The 24204-nt window shown below is 38.9% G+C and overlaps 1 protein-coding gene and 1 pseudogene across 2 annotated transcripts in view; one reads left to right on the top strand and one right to left on the bottom strand.

Annotated features, from left to right (window-relative positions):
- The window catches only part of LOC105872479 (cytochrome P450 2C19-like), a 43300-nt gene extending 20908 nt beyond the window's left edge, over positions 1-22392 (bottom strand). Inside the window, exons 1-3 of one of the 2 annotated variants that reach the window (XM_012766479.3) lie at positions 22075-22392; positions 6962-7124; positions 6646-6795 (exon numbers count right to left, since the gene is read on the bottom strand). In XM_012766479.3, the coding sequence (XP_012621933.1) occupies positions 6646-6795; positions 6962-7124; positions 22075-22242 (481 nt within the window). In that variant the 5' untranslated portion in view covers positions 22243-22392. The remainder of the gene's footprint in view (positions 1-6645; positions 6796-6961; positions 7125-22074) is intronic. The other variant, XM_076009957.1, reaches the window with a different exon arrangement.
- LOC105872474 (myoneurin pseudogene) lies at positions 2531-4509 on the top strand (annotated as a pseudogene).
- Positions 22393-24204: the final 1812 nt, after the last annotated feature.

The following is a 24204-nucleotide window of genomic DNA, read 5'->3' as shown; positions in this document are numbered from 1 at the left end:
AGATTCAATGCAATACCTATTAAAATCCCATCAGCATTCTTCACAGATATAGAAAAAATAATTTTACGCTTCGTATGGAACCAAAGAAGACCCCGAATATCAAGAGCAATTCTAGGCAGCAAAAACAAAATGGGAGGCATTAATATGCCAGATATCAAACTATACTACAAAGCTGTAGTAATTAAAACAATTATGGCATTGGCACAAAAACAGGAATATTGACCAGTGGAACAGATGTGAGAATCCTGATATAAAACCATCCTCATATAGCCATCTCATCTTTGACAAAGCAGACAAAAACAGACGCTGGGGAAAAGAATCTCTCTTCAATAAATGGTGCTGAGAAAACTGGATAGCCACCTGTAGAAGGCTAAAACAGGACCCACACCTTTCACCTCTCACAAAAACCAACTGACGCTGGATAACAGACTTAAACCTAAGATATGAAACTATTAGAACTCTAGAGGAAAAAGTTGGAAACACTCTCCTAGACATCGGCCTGGGCAAAGAGTTTATGAAGAAGTCCCCAAAGGCAATCACAGCAGCAACAAAAATAAATAAATGGGACATGATCAAACTACAAAGCTTCTGCACAGCCAAAGAAATAGTCATGAAAGTAAACAGACAACCTACAGAATGGGAGAAAATTTTTGCATCCTATGCATCCGATAAGGGACTGATAACTAGAATATACTTAGAACTCACGAAAATCAGGAAGAAAAAATCAAATAACCCCATTAAAAAGTGGGCAAAGGACTTGAACAGAAACTTTTCTAAAGAAGACAGAAGAATGGCCATCAAACATATGAAGAAATGCTCAACATCTCTAATCATCAGGGAAATGCAAATCAAAACCACAATGAGATATCACTTAACCCCAGTGAGAATGGCCTTTATCAAAAAATCTCCAAACAATAAATGCTGGCGTGGTTGCGGAGAGAGAGGAACACTCCTACACTGCTGGTGGGACTGCAAACTAGTTCAACCTCTGTGGAAAGCAATATGGAGATACCTTAAAGCGATACAAGTGAATCTACCATTTGATCCAGCAATCCCATTGCTGGGCATCTACCCAAATGATCCAGTGACACTCTACAAAATAGACACCTGCACTCGAATGTTTATAGCAGCACAATTCATAATTGCAAGGCTGTGGAAACAGCCCAAGTGCCCATCAATCCAAGAATGGATTAATAAAATGTGGTATATGTATACCATGGAGTACTATTCAGCTCTAAGAAACAATGGTGATATAGCACATCTTATATTTTCCTGGTTAGAGCTGGAACCCATACTACTAAGTGAAGTATCCCAAGAATGGAAAAACAAGCACCAGATATATTCTCCAGAAAACTGGTATTAACTGACTAGCACCTAAGTGGACACATAGGTACTACAGTAATAGGGTATTGGGCAGGTGGGAGGGGGAAGGGGGGTGGGTATATACATACATAATGAGTGAGATGTGCACCATCTGGGGGATGGTCATGATGGAGACTCAGACTTTTGGGGGGAGGGGGGAAATGGGCATTTATTGAAACCTTAAAATCTGTACCCCCATAATATGCCAAAATAAATATATGCCTAATAAAAAAAAAATAATAATAATCCATCATGAATAAGTGGGCTTCATCCCAGGGATGCAGGGATGGTTCAACATAGGTAAATCTATAAATGCAAATCATCATATAAACAGAAGCAAAAACAAAGACCACGTGATTCTTTTAATAGATGCAGAAAAAGCTTTTGACAAAATTCAACACCCTTTCATGATACCAACACTAAATAAAATAGGCATAGAAGGGACATACCTAAATATGATACAAGCCATATATGACAGACCCATAGCCAACATCATACTGAATGGGGAAAAATTGAAATCATTCCCACTTAGAACCCAAACCAGACAAGGCTGCCCACTATCTCCACTTCTGTTCAACATAGTGCTGGAGGTCCTGGCTACAGCAATCACACAGGAAATGGAATTAAAGTTGTCCAAATAGGGGCAGAAGATATCAAACTTTCACTGTTTGCTGATGATATGATATTATATCTAGAAAACCCCAAAGATTCAACCAAGAAACTCCTAGAACTAATCAATGAATTTAGTAAAGTCTCAGGATACAAAATCAATACACAGAAATCAGAAGCATTCATATACACCAAGAACAATCAAATAAGAACCATATCAAAGACTCAATTCCCTTCACAATAGCAACAAAGAAATTAAAGTACCTAGGAATATACTTAACCAAGGACGTAAAAGACCTCTACAGGGAGAACTATGAAACACTGAGGAATGAAATAGCAAAGGATGTAAACAGTTGGAATTCCATACCATGCTCGTGGATCGGCAGACTCAACATCATTAAAATGTGTATACTGGCTTGGCTTCGCTTTCGTGCATCTCAGACTTCTATCACCAGGTAAGGGTATCCTGGAAACTGAGCTAGAGTTGGCTGGTGCGAACAAGAACGAGAGGGTCCCGAGCGCTTTCGGAGCCTCCTGAGTTGCTACGGGATGACAAAGCCGGACGTGACACCGCGGTGGAGGAAGAAGGGAGAGGCAGAGCGAAGCGCGGTGACGTCCTCCCAAGATGGCGGAGAGACTGTGAAGAAACTGTGTTCCCCCCTTGGTTTGCTATCGATCTCGGGTGAAATTCCATTCTGATATCAAAATGCAGTATTCACACCACTGTGAACACCTTTTAGAGAGACTGAACAAACAACGGGAAGCAGGTTTTCTTTGTGACTGCACCAAAGTGATTGGGGAATTCCAGTTTAAAGCTCATAGGAATGTGCTCGCCTCGTTTAGTGAGTATTTTGGTGCAATCTACAGAAGCACTTCTGAGAACAATGTCTTTCTTGATCAGAGTCAGGTGAAGGCTGATGGATTTCAGAAATTGTTGGAGTTTATATATACAGGAACTTTAAATCTTGACAGTTGGAATGTTAAAGAAATTCATCAGGCTGCTGACTATCTCAAAGTGGAAGAGGTGGTCACTAAATGTAAAATAAAGATGGAAGATTTTGCTTTTATTGCTAATCCCTCTTCTACAGAGTTGTCTAGTATTACTGGAAACATTGAATTGAATCAACAGACTTGTCTTCTTACTCTACGAGATTACAACAATCGGGAAAAATCAGAAGTATCTACAGATTTAGTTCAGGCAAATCCTAAACAAGGAGCTTTAGCAAAGAAGTCATCTCAAAGTAAAAAGAAAAAGAAGTCTTTCAACTCCCAAAAAACAGGGCAGAATAAAACAGTGCAATATCCCAGTGACATTTTAGAGAATGCATCTGTTGAATTATTCTTAGATACAAATAAATTGTCCGCACCCATAGTAGAACAAGTTACACAAAGAAATGATAATTCAGAACTCGAATTGACATCAGTTATGGAAAATACTTTTCCAGCACAAGATATTGTGCAAACTGTTACAATGAAACGGAAACGAGGAAAATCACAGCCAAACTGTGCTCTGAAAGAACACTCTATGTCTAATATAGCCAGTGTCAAGAGTCCTTATGAGTTGGAGAACTCTGGGAAAGAGCTGGATCAGAGGTATTCCAAGGCCAAGCCAATGTGTAACACATGTGGGAAAGTGTTTTCAGAAGCCAGCAGCTTGAGAAGGCACATGAGAATACATAAAGGAGTCAAACCTTATGTCTGCCACTTGTGTGGAAAGGCATTTACCCAGTGTAACCAGCTGAAAACGCATGTAAGAACTCATACAGGTGAGAAGCCATACAAATGTGAATTGTGTGATAAAGGATTTGCTCAGAAATGCCAGCTAGTCTTCCATAGTCGCATGCATCATGGTGAGGAAAAACCCTATAAATGTGATGTATGCAATTTACAATTTGCAACTTCTAGCAATCTCAAGATTCATGCAAGGAAGCATAGTGGAGAGAAGCCATATGTCTGTGATAGGTGTGGACAGAGATTTGCCCAAGCCAGCACCCTGACCTATCACGTCCGTAGGCATACTGGAGAAAAACCTTACGTGTGTGATACGTGTGGGAAGGCATTTGCTGTCTCTAGTTCTCTTATCACTCACTCTCGAAAACATACAGGAGAAAGACCATTTATCTGTGAATTATGTGGAAATTCTCATACAGATATCAAAAATTTAAAGAAGCATAAAACAAAAGTCCATTCTGGTGCAGATAAAACTTTAGATTCCAGTGTGGAGGATCATACTGTGAGTGAACAAGATTCCATACAAAAAAGTCCTTTATCAGAAACAATGGATGTGAAGCCTTCTGATGTGACTTTACCACTAGCTCTTCCACTTGGGACTGAGGACCACCACATGCTTCTGCCTGTCACAGATAATCAGTCTCCTATATCAGATACGTTGTTGAGGTCAACTGTGAATGGGTATTAAGAACCACAGTTGATTTTTTTGCAACAATTGTACTGACTTTGTGAGGAATATGGACTTGCTAAGATATCCCTGGTAATAAACATAAACATCTCTGGTGAGGTGCATATATTCATATTAAATTCCCATTCATTTGAAAAATAAAATAAAATAAAATAAAATGTGTATACTACCCAAACTGATCTACAGATTCAATGCAATACCTATTAAAATCCCATCAGCATTCTTCACAGATATAGAAAAAATAATTTTATGCTTCATATGGAACCAAAGAAGACCCCGAATGTCAAAAGCAGTTCTAGGCAACAAAAACAAAATGGGAGGCATTAATATGCCAGATATCAATCTATACTACAAAGCTGTAGTAATTAAATCAATATGGTATTGGCACAAAAATAGGAATCTTGACCAGTGGAACAGAGGTGAGAATCCTGATATAAAACCATCCTCATATAGCCATCGAATCTTTGACAAAAACATACGCTGGGGAAAAGAATCCCTTTTCAATATATGGTGCTGAGAAAACTGGATAGCCACTTGTAGAAGGCTAAAACAGGACCCACACCTTTCACCTCTCACAAAAATCAACTCACGCTGGATAACAGACTTAAACCTAAGGTATGAAACTGTTAGAATTCTAGAGGAAAAAGTTGGGAACACTCTCCTAGACATCGGCCTAGGCAAAGAATTTATGAAGAAGTCCCCAAAGGCAATCACAGCAGCAACAAAAATAAATAAATGGGACATGATGAAACTACGAAGCATTTGCACAGCCAAAGAAATAGTCATGAAAGTAAACAGACAACCTACAGAATGGGAGAAAATTTTTGCATCCTACGCATCTGATAAGGGACTGATAACTAGAAAATACTTAGAACTCTCGAAAATCAGCAAGAAAAAAATCAAATAACCCTATTAAAAAGTGGGCAAAGGACTTGAACAGAAACTTTTCTAAAGAAGACAGAAGAATGGCCAACAAACATATGAAAAAATGCTCAACATCTCTAATCATCAGGGAAATGCAAATCAAAACCACAATGAGATATCACTTAACCCCAGTGAGAATGGCCTTTATCAAAAAGTCTCCAAACAACAAATGCTGCTGTGGATGCGGAGAGAGAGGAACACTCCTACACTGCTGGTGGGACTGCAAACTAGTTCAACCTCTGTGGAAAGCAATATGGAGATACCTTAAAGCGATACAAGTGAATCTACCATTTGATCCAGCAATCCCATTGCTGGGCATCTACCCAAATGATCCAATGACACTCTACAAAAAAGACACCTGCACTCAAATGTTTATAGCAGCACAATTCATAATTGCAAGGCTGTGGAAACAGCCCAAGTGCCCATCAATCCAAGAATGGATTAATAAAATGTGGTATATGTATACCATAGAGTACTATTCAGCTCTAAGAAACAGTGGTGATATAGCACATCTTATATTTTCCTGGTTAGAGCTGGAACCCATACTATTAAGTGAAGTTTCCCAAGAATGGAAAAACAAGCACCACATATACTCACCAGCAAATTGGTTTTAACTGAGCAGCACCTAAGTGGACACATAGGTACTACAGTAATAGGGTATTGGGCAGGTGGGAGGGTGGTGGGGGGTATATACATACATAATGAGTGAGATGTGCACCATCTGGGGGATGGTCATGCTGGAGACTCAGACTTGTGGTGGGGGGGAATGGGCATTTATTGAAACCTTAAAATCTGTACCCCCATAATATGCCGAAATAAACAAAAAAGAGACACCCAGATATGGCAGTGAGTGTGACCGTGCAAACATGCTCCAATTATATGAAAGCACAGGTCACGTGGTAAGTGCTCTGTAAGTGTGTGATGAGGTATTTCCCACATGACCCTTTCCATGTATTCTCTGGTGAAATGTTCTGAAATAGGTAACTTACATTTATGCTGTGGGAAAAGCATTGCTCTTTAACACTTCCTGAAAACGAGTTCAAAATCTGTATACTCATGATTTCTGATTTGAAAAAAAACAAACAAAGTTAAAGAGAAAAATCAGATTTAAAGACCTTTTATGTCTACACTGTCTGCACAATCTTGCCTGTACACACAGCCCAGATGCACACAAGCTCCCTGAGCTCTGTTTCAAACCTCCCTCCTCCACTGCAGGGCTGACAACCAAGACCCAATTGAAAGATCTGGCCACCCTTAAATGTGTCCAAGGTTGTCATTAGTGACGACAGCAGTCTGCAGTGGTCAGTGATGCAGAGTAGAGAGTCACCCACCCTTGGTTTTTCTCAATTCCTCCACAAGGCAGCGGGCCTCCTCTTGGACACGTTCCTCAATGCTCCTCTTCCCCATCCCGAAATTCCGCAGGGTCATGAGGGTGAAGCGCCGGATCTCCTTCCACCTATTTCCGTTGCTGAAAATGATTCCTACCAGAATGGGAAACAGAAACTAGGAGGGAAATCCCAGGTGAGGAGGAGGAAGCTGACACTCCACAGGGATGTGAGTGGGCCAAGCTCTGCCCACCCAAGCTAGGTTTCCATCCTCACTACTCCCTTTACCACTTTTGACTCAGTCAGGCACATGTACACTTACCAAGTCCTTTACTAGTTCTTTCAGAAATTGGCAAAAGGCCTCTTCCAGAAAACTCCTCTCCATGATCAATCAGGGCTTCCTTCACTGCTTCATATCCATGTAACACCACAGCAGGCTTCATGCCAAAGTACACAGTGAACACAGGGCCATAGACTTTTGAGAACTGGGTAATGGAAGCAAGATGCAAATAACAGCAAAAGAAGTCACTATTTGGTCCATATTTTCTGTCTGTTTCAGACTGATAATATCACTGTATTTTTTAATGTTTTCATACTACCATAAACAGATTCAAATATATTTGAAGGTTATGCATCAATGTGATGGTGATAGTCATAGCTGCCACTTATCAATGAACTCCAGTGTGACTTGGACCTGCCATTCCAATTAACTCCAAAAAAGAGTGCAAATAGCCAAAGCAAACTTAATAACAACAAATCTGGCAACATCGCATTACCTGACTTCAAATTATACTACAAGTCCATAATAACCTGAACATCATGGCACTGGTATAAATGTACAGACATAATATAATGGAACACAGCAGAAACCTGAGATATAAAACCATATAGCTATGACCAACTGAATTGTCACAAAGCAGTAAAAAACATATGCTGGAAAAAGGATGCCCTATTCAATAAATAGTGCTGAATCAGGCAAGAGAGGAGTATTAAGGGCATCCAGATGAGATCAAACTCTTGCTTTTCACTGATGATATGATATTATACCTAGAAAACCCATGGATTTGTCCAAGAGACTCCTAGATTTGATAAACGAATTCAGTAAAGTCTCAGGTTACAAAATCAATATACACAAATCAGAGGCATTCATATATGCCAAGAACCATAAAGCCAAAACTAAAATCAAAAACACAATACCTTTTACTATAGCTCCAAAGAAAATTAAATATCTAGGAATATATTTAATGAAAGATATGAAAGACTTATATAAGAAGAACTACTAAATGCTAAAAAAGAAATTGTAGAAGATGTAAACAGATGGAAAAATCTACCTTGTTCATGCATTGGTAGAATAGATATTATTAAAATGTCAATATTACCTAGAGTGATCTACAGAATTAATGCAATCCCCATCAAATTACCACCATCATTCTTTACAGACCTACAAAAAACAATTCTTCATTTTGTATGGAACCAGAAAAAAACCTCATATAGCCAAAGCAATCTTAAGTAAAAAGAACATACTGGGAGGCATCAGTCTTCCTGACTTCAAGCTGTACTATAAAGCAATAATAATTAAATCAGCCTTGCACTGGCACAAGAACAGAGGCATTGATCTTTGGAACAGGACGAGATTCCAGAGATGAAACCATCTGCATATGGTAACCTAATATTTGATAAAGCAGACAAAAATATACATTGGGGAAAAGAATCTCTTTTCAATAAACGGTGCTGGGAAAACTGGATAGCTACATGCAGAAGAATGAATCAGGATCCTTGCCTTTTACCTCTCACAAAAATTCACTCAAGATGGATAACAGATTTAAACCTAAGGCATGAAACCTTAAGAATCCTAGAAGAAGATGTTGGGAAGACCCTTTCAGACATCAGCCTAGGCAAAGAATTCTTGAAGAAGACCTTGAAAGCAATTACTGCAGCAACGAAAATAAATAAATTAGATCTGATAAAATTAGAAAGCTTCTGCACAGCCAAGGAAACTATCATTAGAGCAAATAGACAACCTATAGAATGGGAGAAAATATTTTCTCCCTACAACTTCCAATAAAGGTTTGATAACAAGAATTTATCTAGAACTCAAAAGAATTATCAAGACAAAATCATACAACCCCATTAAGAAATGGGCAATGGAAATGAACAGAAACATCTCCAAAGAAGACAGAATAATGGTCTGCAAATATATAAAAAACTGCTCAACATCTCTAATCATTAGAGAAATGCAATCAAAACCATAATGAGATATCGCCTAACCCCAGTGAGATTGGCTTGTATCAAGATACCCCAAAACAACAAATGCTGGTGAAGATATGGAGAGACAGGAACACTCTTACATTGCTGGTGGGACTGCAAATTAGTGCAATCTTTGTGGAAAAGAATTTGAAGATATCTCAAAGAGCTAAAAATAGAAATACCATGATACCCAGCAATAGCATTATTAGGTATCTACCCAAAAGAGCATAAGACATTCTATTATAAAGACATCTGCACCCAAATGTTTATGGCAGCACAATTCACTATTGCAAGGACATGGAAACAACCCAAGTGCCCATCAATTCATGAGTGGATTATTAAAATTTGGTATATGTTTACAATGGAATATTACTCAATTCTAAGAAACGACAGCGAGCTAGCATCACATATTATCCAGGATTAAGCTTAAGCTTAATTATAATCATTATCCAAAGTGAGGTGACACAAGATCAGAAAAATGGGCTCCACATGTACTCGCTATCAAATTGGTACTTAATGGTTAACACTATGGTGCTCAAATGGTATTGTTCGCCAGGTATTCGGGGGTTGGGGGGTAGACCCACATCTGAGGGATGTGGTGAGCGTTGTGGAGAGGATGGGCATATCTCTAACCCTTGCTAGGGAAAGGCAAAGATATAAAATATAACCAAAATTAAAAAAAAAAAACATTTATCGGGTGTCAGGCAGGTGGGAGGACGGAGGAGGGGATGGGCATATACATGCATAATGAGCGCAATGCACATCATCTGGGGGATGGACACGCTTGAAACTCTGACTCGAGGGGGGAGGGGAGGCAAAGGCAATACACATAACCCTAACATTTGTACCCCTATAATATGCTGAAATAAAAAATAAATAAATAGTGCTGAGAAAATTAGATAGCCACATGCAGAAGAATGGATCAAGAGCCCTCCCTCTCTTGCAATATAAAAAAAACCTTAATTCTACATGGATTAAAGACTTAAATGTAAGACCTAAAACCATAAAATTTCTAGAAGGAAAAAGTAGGAAAAACTCTTCTAGCCATTGGCTTAGGCAACGAATTTATGAGTAAGACCCAGATGGCAAACACAGCAATGATAACAAATTAATAAATGGGATAATTAAATGAGAAAGTTTCTGCACAGCAAGAAAAATAATCAGAGACTAAACAGATAATCTACAGAATGAGAGAAAATATTCACAAACTATATACCAAGGAATGTCTAACATCCAGAATCCACAACGAATTCAAACAAATCAGTAAGTAAAAACTAATAACCCCATTAAAGAGTGGCCAAAAGACATGAACAGAGTTTTCTCAAAAGAAGATAGACAAATGGCCAAGAAACATATGCAAAAATGCTCAACATCACTAATCATCACAGAAATGCAAATTAAAACCCCATTGAAGTCTATTCTAAAAAACGACAGTGAGCTAGCACCGTTTATGCTATCCTGGATTAAGCTTAAGCCTGTCATCCAAAGCGAGGTGACACAAAACCAGGAAAATGGGCTCCACATCTACTCGCCATCAAATTGGTACTGACTGATTAAAACTATGGTGCTCAAATGGTGGTAGTACTTACCAGGGATTGGGGGGGGGGAGACCCACATCCTAGGGATGTGGCAAGCATTGTGAGGGGAAAGGGAATGCCCCTAACCCTTCTTAGGGAGAGGCAAAGATATGCAAGGTAACCAAAATGCCAATAAACAAAAAGAAAAAAAAACTTTTATGGGATGGTGGGCAGGTGGAGGGGAGGAGGGAAGGGTGTATACTTACATAATGGGTGTGGTGCGTACCCCCTGGGGGTTGGACACGCTTGAAGCTCTGGGACATCAGGGAGGAGGGGTGGCAGGGGCAATATATGTAACCTTAACAATATCTGTAACCCCATAATATAATGAAATTTAAAAAATTTAAAAAAAAAACAGTGAGATTTCATGTCACCCCTGTCAGAATGGCCATTATAGAAAAGTCTAAAAACAATAGATGATGGCATGGATGCACTGAAAAGGGAATGATTATACACTGTTGGTGGGACTGTATACTAGTAAAATCTCTATGGAAAACAATATCAAGATTCATCAAAGAACTAAAAGTTGATCTACCAATTGATCCAACAATCCCACAACTGGTTATCTACTCAAAGGAAAAGAAGTCATAATTTCAAAAAGACACATACACACCCCATGGAGTGGTACTCAGCCATAAAAAGGAATGACACAATGCCCTTTAGAGAGCAACCTGGATGGAACTGGAGACCTTTATCCTAAAGGAAATATCTCAGGAATGAAAAAACAAACATCACATGTTCTCACTAATAAGTGCAGGTAAAGAATAGGTAAACTTTCACAAAGAAATGTAAAGGATATTGGAAATCAAGAAGGGGGGACAATGGGAGGGCAGTGAGTGATAAAAATGTATGTATCTGATACAACGAACACTGCTCCAGTGGCAAGTTTGCTAAAGCCCTGACTTCAGCATGACACAATTTATGCGTGTTTGACAAAAACACTTCTCCCCCTTTAATATTTTGCAATTTAAAAAAATTCTCACCTCAATACGTTTAGCAGGTTAATTTGCCCTATTTTTTTTTTTTTTTTTTTTTTTTTTTTTTTTTTTTTTTGAGACAGAGTCTCGCTTTGTTGCCCAGGCTAGAGTGAGTGCCGTGGCGTCAGCCTAGCTCACAGCAACCTCAAACTCCTGGGCTCGAGTGATCCTTCTGCCTCAGCCTCCCGGGTAGCTGGGACTACAGGCATGCGCCACCATGCCCGGCTAATTTTTTATATATATATCAGTTGGCCAATTAATTTCTTTCTATTTATAGTAGAGACGGGGTCTCGCTCTTGCTCAGGCTGGTTTCGAACTCCTGACCTTGAGCAATCCGCCCGCCTCGGCCTCCCAAGAGCTAGGATTACAGGCGTGAGCCACAGCGCCCGGCCTAATTTGCCCTATTTTACAAATAAAGAAATTCAGGTCAGAGAACTCCAAATTCATTTTCAGTGTCCCAGAGGTGATCCATAGAACATCCAAATTTCAATCTCTGCTTATTCAAACTCTTGAGCAATTTACCAGTCCCTCATGCCTGCCTTGAAACCAATACCTGGCTGACTGCTTCAAGACCATATGAGGAGGTCTTGCTATGGGGGTTCTAACTCAGTAACCCTGGATGAACACTAAAACCTTATATCTTTCAAAGTCACAACAGATGATTCTAATGCCCAGACCTCTTTGGGATCTGCTGTTATTAATGACACTGAGAGAGTGAGCATCACAGAGGCAACACTAGGACATGTAACATCTCCTGGCAGAACAACATTTTCTGTCTGCCAGCATTCTGGGCTACTGATAGCTGCTTTCTGCAGAACCCAAAAGAATCCTAATACCACCAATTGTGTCCTGACTGATCACTTGTTTCTGTCATTCACTTATGCTCATCCTGAACCCGTAGCTATTTCTTTGATGCTAGATAAATTCATTATTCAGAGAAGTTCAATTTTCATGGCTATTCTGAATAAAACCTGTGGCTATTGTGACTTATTGAGTAAAATCTCTAATCACATACAGTTTTCCTACCATTTACCTTGAGCCAAAAATCATACCAAGTGGCTACAATACAAAGATGGGACACAGCACTCTGAAGCATTGCCACTGTATTATTTTGGTTCTACCATACAACAACCTAAATGTTCCTCTACTCACAAAATTCATTACCTGATTCCACTATTTCTGATACTAACAGACTAGAAAAGGCAAGAGAAGCATCAATGTTTGTAGGGATTATGTTGCTTTACAATTATCTGTTATACCAGTATGCTTCCAGGAATATGTTTTATTTATTTTTTTCCATTTCAATCATTTATTTTACACATTACAAAATTAATCTATCTAAAAAGGGTAAACCACCTTTAAAAATACAATTTGATGAGTTTGTATTTTTTTACATTTTTATACTTTAAAAAATCTCTCTAAAACATATATTTGTGGGCTTACAATAATGGAGAAACATAAGTTTTTTTTTTAGTACATGCTATTTTACTTTTTTCTTTTTTTTTTTTATTTGGTTTCAGAATATTATAGAGGTACAAACATTTTGGTTACACATAGTGCCTTTGCCTCATCCAAGCCAGGGCTACAAGCGTATCCTTCTCAACTACAGTGCACTCACATCCATTAGTTGTGAGTTCACCCACCCCCACCACCCCCTCTCACCTGACAGGCACCCAATAAATATTACTTCCATGTGAGCACTTTATTGTTGAACAATTAGTACCAATTTGATGGCAAATACATGTGATGTTTGTTTTTCCATTCTTGTGACACCTCACTTCAAAGGAAGGGCTCAAGCTCTACCCAGGATAATATAAGAGGTGCCAGATCACCGCTGTTTTCTGTAATCGAATAGTATTCCATGGTATACATATACCACATTTTATTACTTCACTCATGTATTGATGATTGGGTTGTTTCCACATCTTTGCAATTGTGAATTGTGCTGCCATGAACATTTCGGTAAACATGTCTTTATGGCAGAATGTCTTATTTTTCCTTGGATAGATGCCTAGTAGTGGGATTGCTGGATCAAATGATATATCTACTTTTAGCTCTTTGAGATATCCCAAATTACTTTACACAGAGGTTGTACTTATTTGCAATCCTACCAGCTGTGCAAGAGTGTTCCAAACTCTCCACATCCATGCCAGCATTACTTATTTTGGGACTTTTTAATAAAGGCCATTATTACTGGAGTTAGGTGATATCTTATTGTGGTTTTGATTTGCATTTCTCTAATGATTAGAGATTTTGAGCACTTTTTTTTATATGTTTCCTGGCCATTATTCTGTCTTCTTTTGAAAAGTTTCATTCATATACTCTGCCCACTTTTTGATGTTGTTGTTTTATTTTTTCTTGTTAATTTTCATAAGTTCTATATAGATTCTTGTTATCAGCTCTTTATCAGATGTGTAGCATGCAAATATTTTCTCCCATTCTGTAGGTTGTCTATTCATTCTAATGATAGTGTCATTGGCTGTGCAGAAGCTTTTTAATTTGATCAGGTCCCATTTATTTATTTTTGTTGCTGCTGATTGATTTGGTGGTCCTCTTCATAAATCTTTGCCTAAGCTGATTTCTATAAGAGTTTTCATCACATTTTCTTCCAGAATTCTTAAGGTTTCATGCCTTAGGTTTAAGTCTGTTATCCATCATGAGTTGATTTTTGTGAGAGGTGAGAGGTGGGGATCCAGTTTCAATCTTCTGCATGTGGTTATGCAGCTGTCCCAGCACCATTTATTGAATAGAGATTCTTTACCCCAATGTATATTTTTGTCTGCTTTGTCAAAGATTAGATGACAATATTAGGATGGTTTTAAATCTGGGTTCTCAATCTGGTTCCAAAGGTCTGTATCTCTGTTCTTGTGCCAGTCCCATGCTTCTTTGGTTACTACAACCTTGTAGTAAAGCTTGAAGTCTGGTAGACTGATGCCTCCCAATTTTTTCTTTTTGCTTAAGATTGTTTTGGCTATACAGGGTCTTCTCTGGTTTCATACAAAGCATAGAATTATGTTTTCTAGATCTGTAAAATGATGATATTTTGATAGGAATTGTATTAATTCTGTAGATCACTTTAGGTAGTATGGACATTTTAACAATAGTGATTATGCCAATCATTAGCACGTTAGGGTTTTCCATCTGTTTACATCTTCTAAAAAATTTTTTTCTGAGTGTTTTGTAATTCTTCCTTTATGTGTTTCTCATCTCTTTCATTAAATATATTTCTAAATATTTAATTTTCTTTGATACTATTGTCAAAGATGTTGCATCTTAGATTTGACTCTTGGCTTGACTGTTATTGGTGTATATGGATGGCACTGATTTCTGTGCATTGATTTTGTATCCTGAGACTTTACTAAATTAATTTATCAATTCCAGTAATCTCTTTGTTTAATTCTTGAGATTTTCTAGATATAATATCATATGGTCAGCATAGAGTAAGAGTTTGACCTCTTCTGCCTGCATTTGGACACCCTTAATTCCCCTCTCTTGTTTGATCATTGTGGCAAAGACTTCCAGCACCATGTTGAATAGAAGTGGAGATAATGGACAACCTTGCCTGGTTCTGGTTCTAAGTGGGAATCCTTTTAATTTTGCCCCATTCAGTATGATATTAGCTGTGGATTTATCATACATGGCTTTAATAATTTTAAGGTATGTCCCATCTATGCCTATTTTGTTAAGAGTTTTTATCATAAAAGTGTGCTGGATTCTGTGAAATATTTTTCTGAATCTATACAGAGAATCATATGGTCTCTGTTCTTGCTTTTATTTATGTGGTGAATTGCATTTATAGATTTGAATATGCTGAACCAAACTTGCATTTCTGGGATAAAGTTCACCTGGTCATGATAAATTATTTTTTTGATGTGCTGTTGGATTCAGTTTGCTAAGATTTTGCTAAGTATTTTTGCATCTATATTCATGGGGAATATTGGTCAGTAGTTTTCTTTTTTTGTTGTGTCCTATCCTGGCTTTGGCATCCAGGTGATATTGACTTCATAGAATGAGTTTCAGAGGATACCAACCTTCCCAATGTTGTGGAATAATTTCTGCATTATAGGTATGAGTTCTTCTTTTTAACCTTGTTAAATTCAGGTGCTCTAGGACTTTTTTTGTTGGAATATTTTTAATTGCTGCTTCACTTTCTGTGCTTGATATTGGTCTATTCAGGAATTCTATTTATTCCTGATTGAGTCTAGGAAGATTGTGTGTTTCTAAGTATTTGTCCATTTCCTCCATGTTTTGTAGTTTTTAGACATATAGAGTTTTATTGTACAAAGATAATGTTTTGTATTTCCATGACGTCTATAGTGATCTCTCCTTTTTCATTTCTACTTGAGTTTATTATAGTCCTTTCCTTTCTAGTTCTTGTCAATCTACCAAGAGGGCTGTCAATTTTGTTTATGTTTTCAAAAAACCAACCTTTGGTTTTATTAACTGTCTATATAGTTGTTTTCTTCTAAATGCCATTTAGTTCCGTTCTGATCCTAGTTATTTCTTTTCTTCTGCTAGGTTTAGGATTAATTTGCTCTTCCTTTTCCATTTCCTTAAGATGGTTTATTAGTTTGTTGATTTGTGAGCTTTCTGTCTTTTGGATGTGAGCATTTAATGCTATTAGTTTTCCTCTCAGGAATGCTTTTGCTGTATCCCATAGATTTTGATAACTTGTGTCCCCATTATCACTTAGTTCTAAGAATCTTTTGATTTCTATCTGGATCTCCTTCTTGAACCAATAGTCACTCAGCAATGGATTGCTTAATTTCCATGATTTTGTGAAGTGGTGAGTGTTTCTGTTAGAATTGATATCTAATTTTATTCCATTTGATCTGAGAAAATCTGTGGTCAAATTTCTACTTTTTAAAATTTGTTGAGATCTGATTTACAGCCTAGGATGTGATCAATTTTACAGAAATTTCCATGAGCTGATGAGAAGAATGTATATTAGGTTTTATTTGGGTGGAATGTTCTGTAGATGTCTATTAAACTCATTTGTTCTGGAGCCCTTTTTAAGTCCATTGTTTTTTGTTGTTGTTGTTGTTGTTGTTATTTTCTTCTTGTAGGACATGTCCAATTCAGTCAGTAAGGTGTTAAAATCTCCAGCTACTATGACATTACTGTTTATCATGTTATTTAGATCATGCAGGGTTTGCTTTATGCATCTGGGTGCTCCAGTGTTGGGTGCATAAATATTAAGAATTGTTAAGTCTTCCTGTTGGACTTTTCCCTTCACCATTATATAGTAACCATCTTTGTCTATCTTTACTTTTGCTGTTTAAAGTTTATGTTATTTGATATAAGAACAGCTACCCCAGCTTTCTTTTATTTTTCATTTGCCTGGTATTTATTTTCCAACCCTTGACCTTGAGTCTGAAAGCATCTTTGTGGGTAAGATACATTTCCTGGAGACATCAGATACTTGGCTTCTATTTTTTTATCCACTCAGCCAGTCTGTATCTCTTCAGTGGACAATTCAAGCCATTTACATTTATTGAGAGAATTGAAATTTGGGGTATATTTCTGTTCATAGTGTTGGATAAATTCTTATTGTTTTGTTTTCTCTCTCAAATCATTGTGGAATCAAGGTTCTGGACTTTAACTCTTGAGTGATTTTGCCTTGGTGGATGTCTATTGCACTGTTCAGTGTATAATGCAGATCTGAACACTTCCTGCAGGAAAGGTCTGGTCTTCACAAATTCCATCAGTGATTACTTGTCTGGGAAAGTCTTTATTTCTCCCTCATAAAGGAAGCTTAGTTTTGCTGGGTAAAGAATTCTAAGTTGACCATTATTTTGTTTCAGAAGATTAAGTATGGGTGTCTAGTTCCTTCTGACTTGTAAAGTTTCAGTTGAAAAGTCTGCAGTTAGTCTGATAGGTTTTCCTTTGTAGGTTATGTGCTTTTTTTTGTCTTGCTGCTCAAAGAATTGCCTCTTTCATGTTTACTTTGTCAAGCCTAATAACTATGTGATGTGGTGATTGCCTTTTCACATTGAGTCTCCCAGGAGTCCTGTGTGATATCTAGGTTTCTGGCCAGGTAGGTTTTCCTCCAGTCTTCTAAGAAATAGTTTATCCAGCCCTTGTATATTTTCTTCTTTTCTCTCCAAGATGTCTATAATTCTTATATTTGGTTTCTTTACATAATCCCACATGTATTGTATTTTTTTTTCTTATCTCTTGCTTCTGTGTTCTTTTTCTTCATCTGATTTGTTTAGCACATAGGCATTATCATCAAGCTCTGATATTCATTCCTCAGTGTGATCCATCCTATCCTTAAGGCTTTCCACTGTGTTTTCAGTTCTTTTTTTTTTTTTTTTTTTTTTTTTTTTTTTTTTTTTGAGACAGAGTCTCACTTTGTTGCCCAGGCTAGAGTGAGTGCCGAGGCGTCAGCCTGGCTCACAGCAACCTCAATCTCCAGGGCTCAGCGATCCTACTGCCTCAGCCTCCCGAGTAGCTGGGACTACAGACATGCACCACCATGCCCAGCTAATTTTTTGTATATATATTTTTAGTTGGTCAATTAATTTCTTTCTATTTTTGGTAGAGACGGGGTCTCGCTCAGGCTTGTTTCGAACTCCTGACCTTGAGCAATCTGCCCGCCTCGGCCTCCCAAAGTGCTAGGATTACAGGCGTGAGCCACCATGCCTGGCCTCAGTTCTTTGAATAGCTCTTTCATTTCCAGTATTTCAGTTTAGTTCTTTCATAATATTTCAATTTCTTTAGAGAATATTTTATTCATTTTCTGTGTTGTCCTTGTGGCTTCTTTGTGTTGAGTTTCTATTTTTTCCTCAATTCCGTTGAGTTTTCTTAGAATCCATATTCAGAATTCTTCCCCTGTTATTTTAATCATTTCATTTAAGTTGGTATCCAGTGTGAGGATCTAATGATTTCTTTTGAGGGTGACATTTCTCTCTGAACTTTAATATTTCCTGCATTCTTTCACTGATTCTTTCTCATGAGGCTACTTGGTAGAGAACTTAGGATGGTAGGACTGCTTTATGGCCCCACCTATAAGTTCCCAAGGGTCATTCCCTGACAGTGCTGGGGAGAGGTGCACTGGTCCTGTATTGCCTTGGAGGTATATTAGGAAGTTGCATTACCTCTTACCTGTTGTCTTCACCTCCTGCCAATGGGCACTAGTAAGTTTGGTCCTATAGCTTAAGCTCCCATCTGGTGGATCACACTTGTGTGTATAACTCTACTGTCCTCTAATATCTTGAGATGTAAGGCACTGTGTTAAGCTATGTAATTGCCCTCTCTGTCATTGATTGTAGTGTACATGGAGGAGCCAGTTATCGATGTCTCTGTGTTAGGCTGTGTTCTCCAGGATGAGCTATATGAATGCCCAATCTTTAGGAAGGGTCTTGCCACTTGCAAGGGTTACTTGGACATTGTATCCTTTGAGATTGGGATAAGGGCAAGTGAGACTGCAAATTAGTACAATCTGTGTGGAAAATAGTTTGGAGACACCTCAAAGAGCTAAAAATAGAAATACCATTCAATCCAGCAATAACACCATTAGGCATCTACCCAAAGGAACAAAAGACATTCTACAATAAAGACATCTGCACTTAAAGGCTTATGGCAGCACAATTCACCATGCAAGGATGTGGAAACAACCCTTGTCAATCCACAGGCCTGTCAATCCACAAGTGGTTTGATAAAATATGGTATATGTGCACAATGGAATACTACTCAGTTACAAAATATTATGATAATCTAGCACCTCTTATATTTTCCTGGATAAAGCTTGGGCCCATCCTCCGAAGTGAGGTATCACAAGAATGGAATAATAAGCACCACATGTACTCGTCGTCAAATTGGCACTAACTGATCAACACTAAGGTACTGACATGGTAGTAATATTCGTTGGGAGTTGGGGGATTGGGGTGGGTAAACTCACAACTAGTGGATGCAGTAAGCATTGTAGGGGGGAAGGGCATGCTTCAAATCATGGCCTGGGTGTGGCAAAGTCATAACATGTAACCAAAATGTTTGTACTCTCATAATATCCTGAAATTAAAAAAAAAAAAAGATAGATGGTGCCTACAAGCCTTGGTGTGTGTATTTCTATGCTTGCTTGATCTGCCAGTAGGGGGAGCCACTAATATGTTATTCAGGGATCTTTCACCACACTTGGAAGGCTGCTCCTTATGGGAGGCATCAATTGGTGCAATTGCTGACGTCTCTGGCCAGATTTTTCCTTCCCTGTCCACAAACCCCAATCCTGGCAGCTGCCCAGATGTAGAGAGCAAGCCCTGGAGTTATGACGCTATTAGATGACTGAAGCCAGCCCAGGAGGCCAAATCAACAGGCCACCAGCTATTGTTCAGCACCAAAGCACCACAGATTCATTCCACTCGCACAGAGAAAGCAGCTTTTCTCACTTCTCCCCACCTCCAAGGGAAAGTCACCAGGGTGCTGGAGGAGTATTGCCTGACACCACCATGATCCCCAGCATCTGTGGGCTGGGGATCCCACAGGTGTTGGTCCCCCACCCCTGGAGAACTAGAACTGGGGAGAAGTACTCAAGATTCACCTGCTAACACCAGCCTGCCTATCCAAATCAACAGGTTGCACTCTATTTTTTAGCACCAAAGTCCTGGGATTCATGCCAGCTGCACAGAGAAGGCTGTTTCACTTCTCCCCACCTCCAAGTGTGGAGCCTGCTGTACTGGCACGAAAGTCCCCAGGAAGGGGGAGTGGTGCTGCCTGAAACTGTAGCATGCCACAGCATATCCAAGTTGTGCACCCCAAAAATGTTGGATGCTCAGCCCTAGACAGCTAGCACTGGGGGTGACCACTCAGGAGTTGGCAGATGCTGGTCCAGTGGACTGAATCAACAGGCTGCCAGCTGTCCCATCTGCATCACAGTGCCACAGTCTCACATCTGCCTAGCAGAGGATCCTGTTCTTTCTTCCCCACCCTGAGCCAACCTAATCATCAGTGGTTTTCAGGGGCAGAGCCCCCCTTTCAGCATTCACCTCCTTTGTTCTGCTCCCACTGACCACCAGGGCAAGGTGCCTGTCTCCAAACTCCCTCACATGGCAGTGAGAAGTAACCACTCAGGCCGGTGCCTCCCCCTACCCAGTGTGGTTCCAGCACAGAGCACCAGGGAGTTCAAAATGCTTCACACTATTGTCTCCTCCCCACAGAGCCTGTCCCCCCATGCGAGGACTTTGCACTGACTCAGAAATGTCCCTGTCTGAGTGCGTGCATAGGTCAGTGTAGAAGCCAAGCATCTTCCTGTGGGTCAGATCACACTGCACTGGCTGGCTAGACAGGCATGACCATCCCGCACTTTATTCCCTATTACGTATCAAGCACTCTCCAGTGTTTGCAATCGTATCTCCCATTAACCATTTTTTGCCCCTGCATTGTGTGCCTCATGCTATTTCTCTGCAGATTCACAATGCTATTCTTGGGAGGGAGTGATCCTCTCATGTGTAGCCATCCAAGTTCTTCACCTACTTCTCTGGAAACAGAGAGCCAGGAGGTTATCACTAATCTGCCAATTTTTTTCTCTCACCAGAAGTATTTTAAATATTTTCTAGAAATAGTTTCATGAATCATTTTGTTCCTTGAAAGGCCTTGAGACATTTTCTATACCAGTGATTTTTTTGTTTGTTTGTTTCAAAATACTATGGGAGTATAAACTCTTTGGTTCTAAAACTACAAAGAACAACTTGTACCTATACTGCAGAAATTATTGTACAAAATTAAAAGGATGTAAGCCACCCCAACTCATTCTATGAAGCCAATATCACCTTGATACCAAAGCCAGGAAAGGACACAACAAAAAAAGAAAGCTACAGACCACTATCCCTTATGAATATAGATGCAAAAATTCTCAATAAAATCTTAGCACACTGAAGTCAACTGCACATCAAAAAAATAATTCCTGATAACCAGATGGGCCTCATCCCAGAGATGCAAAGATGGGTCAACATATGTAAATCTATAAATGTAATTCACCATATAAATAAAAGCAAAAACAAAGACCATAAGATCCTCTCAATAGACACAGAAAAGTATTTGATAAAATTCATCACCCTTTTATGACATGAACTCTTAACAAAATAGGCATAGATGGGACATTCCTCAAAATTATTAAAATCATATAAAACAAACTCCAGCCAACATCATACTAAACAGGGAAAAATTGAAATCATTCCCTCTTAGAACGGGAACAAGACAAATTTGCCCTCTATTCAACATATTGCTGGAAGTTCTAGCCAGAACAATCAGAGGGAGAAAGAAATCAAGGGCACCCAAATGTGAGCAGAAGAGGTGAAACTATCACTTTTTGCTGACAATAGGATATTATATCTAGAAAACCCCAATGATTCAACTAAGAGACTCCTGGAATTGATAAACAAATTCAACCAAGTCTCAGAATGCAAAATCAATGCACACTAATCATAAGTTTTTATATATGTCAATAATGGTCAAATCAAGAAATAAATCAAAGATGCAATACATTTCACAATAGCATCAAAGAAAATTAAACAATTAGGAATATATTTAACTAAGGTGGTGAGAGACCTAAATAGGCAGAATATATTTTATTTTAAAAAGGAAGTCCAATAACTTATCCTTTTGCAAGCCACTGAAGAAACATAAAGCATACTTACATTACTGATAGTATTCTTGAAGTTCTTAACATCAATCTGTAGGATATTTCCAATTATTGGGAGAGGAGTGGGGCCAGGAGGGAGCTTCCCTCTCCCAGAGCTCTGTCTCCAGAGGAAGATGAGAAGCAAACTGGAGAGACAGAGCACGAGAACCACAGCTGGGTCCATTGCAGCCTTCTCTTCTTACCAAGACAACTGTGAGCTTGCACTCCAAGGCTTTTATAATGCTCTAATTCAGTGTGCTCTTTGACATATGAAGTGGTGATCACCTAGATCCACTCATGTTGTCTTCTGAGTGGACTTTGGCCAACAAAGAGAGATAAAAATAAAATGTTCTTTAGCCTTCTTCTTTCCTCTACCCACCCTGGATATTCTGGCTTAATTGTACTGGATTGCAGCCCAAGTATATAAAAGACAGGGCTCTCCCCTTTGCATCACTACAGAAGTGAATGTTGCTCAGCACAGCTGATGGAGGAGTCAAACTCAGAGATTTAGTGGGGAGGGTTTGAGAAACTACAGCTTCTTCACCTTGAAGTCTCCTCCAGACACAGCTGCTTCCGATGTTTTTGGTCTGTCACTATCAGAAATAATAGAATGAAATAATGTACACCAAATAACAGTTGTACATGCAACAGAGGTTGGGAGGTAGGGAAATCACTAAACAGAACCACAGTTCAGAAGCACCACAATGTGCAGACCAGAATGGAAGCTGACTGACATTAAGTGCCCATGAGGAACTCAATACAATCAGAATGATGTATATTATAGATCACTCATGGTAGTGCTTGTGCAAAGGCATGTTCTGTAAAGATATCATCATGTTCTTTCTAAATTTACTAATACAGTTATTTCCACCTGTTTTACTAAGAAAAATTAAGTTATGTCAAGACCCAGTTACACAATGTTTTATCAGTGATGTTTACAGGGACTCTGACAATTTACAGAGAAATTTTACACACACCATATACTTTTTTTTTTTTTTTTTTTTGAGACAGAGTCTCACTTTATTGCCCAGGCTAGAGTGAGTGCCGTAGCGTCAGTCTAGCTCACAGCAACCTCAAACTCCTGGGCTCAAGCAATCCTCCTGCCTCAGCCTCCCAAGTAGCTGGGACTACAGGCATGCGCCACTATGCCCGGCTAATTTTTTTTTTTTTTTGTATATATATATTAGTTGGCCAATTAATTTCTTTCTATTTATAGTAGAGACGGGGTCTCACTCTTGCTCAGGCTGGTTTCGAACTCCTGACCTCGAGCAATCCGCCCGCCTCGGCCTCCCAGAGAGCTAGGATTACAGGCGTGAGCCACCACGCCCGGCCGACCATATACCTTTTGATTCTCTCAGTTACCTTTGCCTGAAGTAAAATTATTCTTATCTTAGGGAAGGGAAAGCTGGGCCTTGGAGATTCAATACTCTGGCCAAGGACACACAGACTGCAGGCAGAAATGCTTAGTCTGGAATCAATAACCCAACATTTGCACCTTACGTGCAAGCAAAATTTACATGCTGTGTACTAAGATTCAATATTTCATTATTCAACCTAGTCAGTGACTTTCAACTTGAACATTAATTTAGTTAAATATTACAGCACCGATGTCCTAAACTGGGGGTCAAAAGACTTTTGTTCTATAACCTTTAAAACCTCAGTGAGTACATACTTGGCAAACACTTTATCCAGAGCAAAGATAAGAAAGAATTTTCTACCTGACTCACATTGGTCTAAAAGAACCACACCAGCTTCTTTGGATAAAAGAAGCTCAGTTGCTCTCTGAAGTGCAATCATTTCATTCCTTGAGACATAGGTGTCCCTGCTCTGTTCTTCCTCCCTTCTGCTAAGCTAAGGCTCCTGCAGGGACCTTTCTTTTTACAGAATGAAAAACTCATAGACAATTTAAAGGGATCTCTCAGATCAACAGTTCTAAGTTTGGCTTTGGTTTTTAGGAATGAGCAATTGGCAACTCAGTAAAATAAAGTGTCACCAAGGCATCAGCACAAGACATCATATTATTAATAGAATCTCCATGTATTAAGCCCACCACAGTCAAAGAGTAAAGCAAGCCTTTGCTTTGCTAGATTGTGGATTAGAGAGAGTTTTTTAAATTATAGAATTTATTTTTTAGAGGAGTTTCAGG

Source organism: Microcebus murinus, chromosome 14 (assembly GCF_040939455.1).
Source record: "Microcebus murinus isolate Inina chromosome 14, M.murinus_Inina_mat1.0, whole genome shotgun sequence".
NCBI classification, from domain to species: domain Eukaryota; kingdom Metazoa; phylum Chordata; class Mammalia; order Primates; family Cheirogaleidae; genus Microcebus; species Microcebus murinus.
The sequence above is the reverse complement of the archived record's forward strand: the minus strand, read 5'-3'. Positions and strand labels throughout refer to the sequence as shown.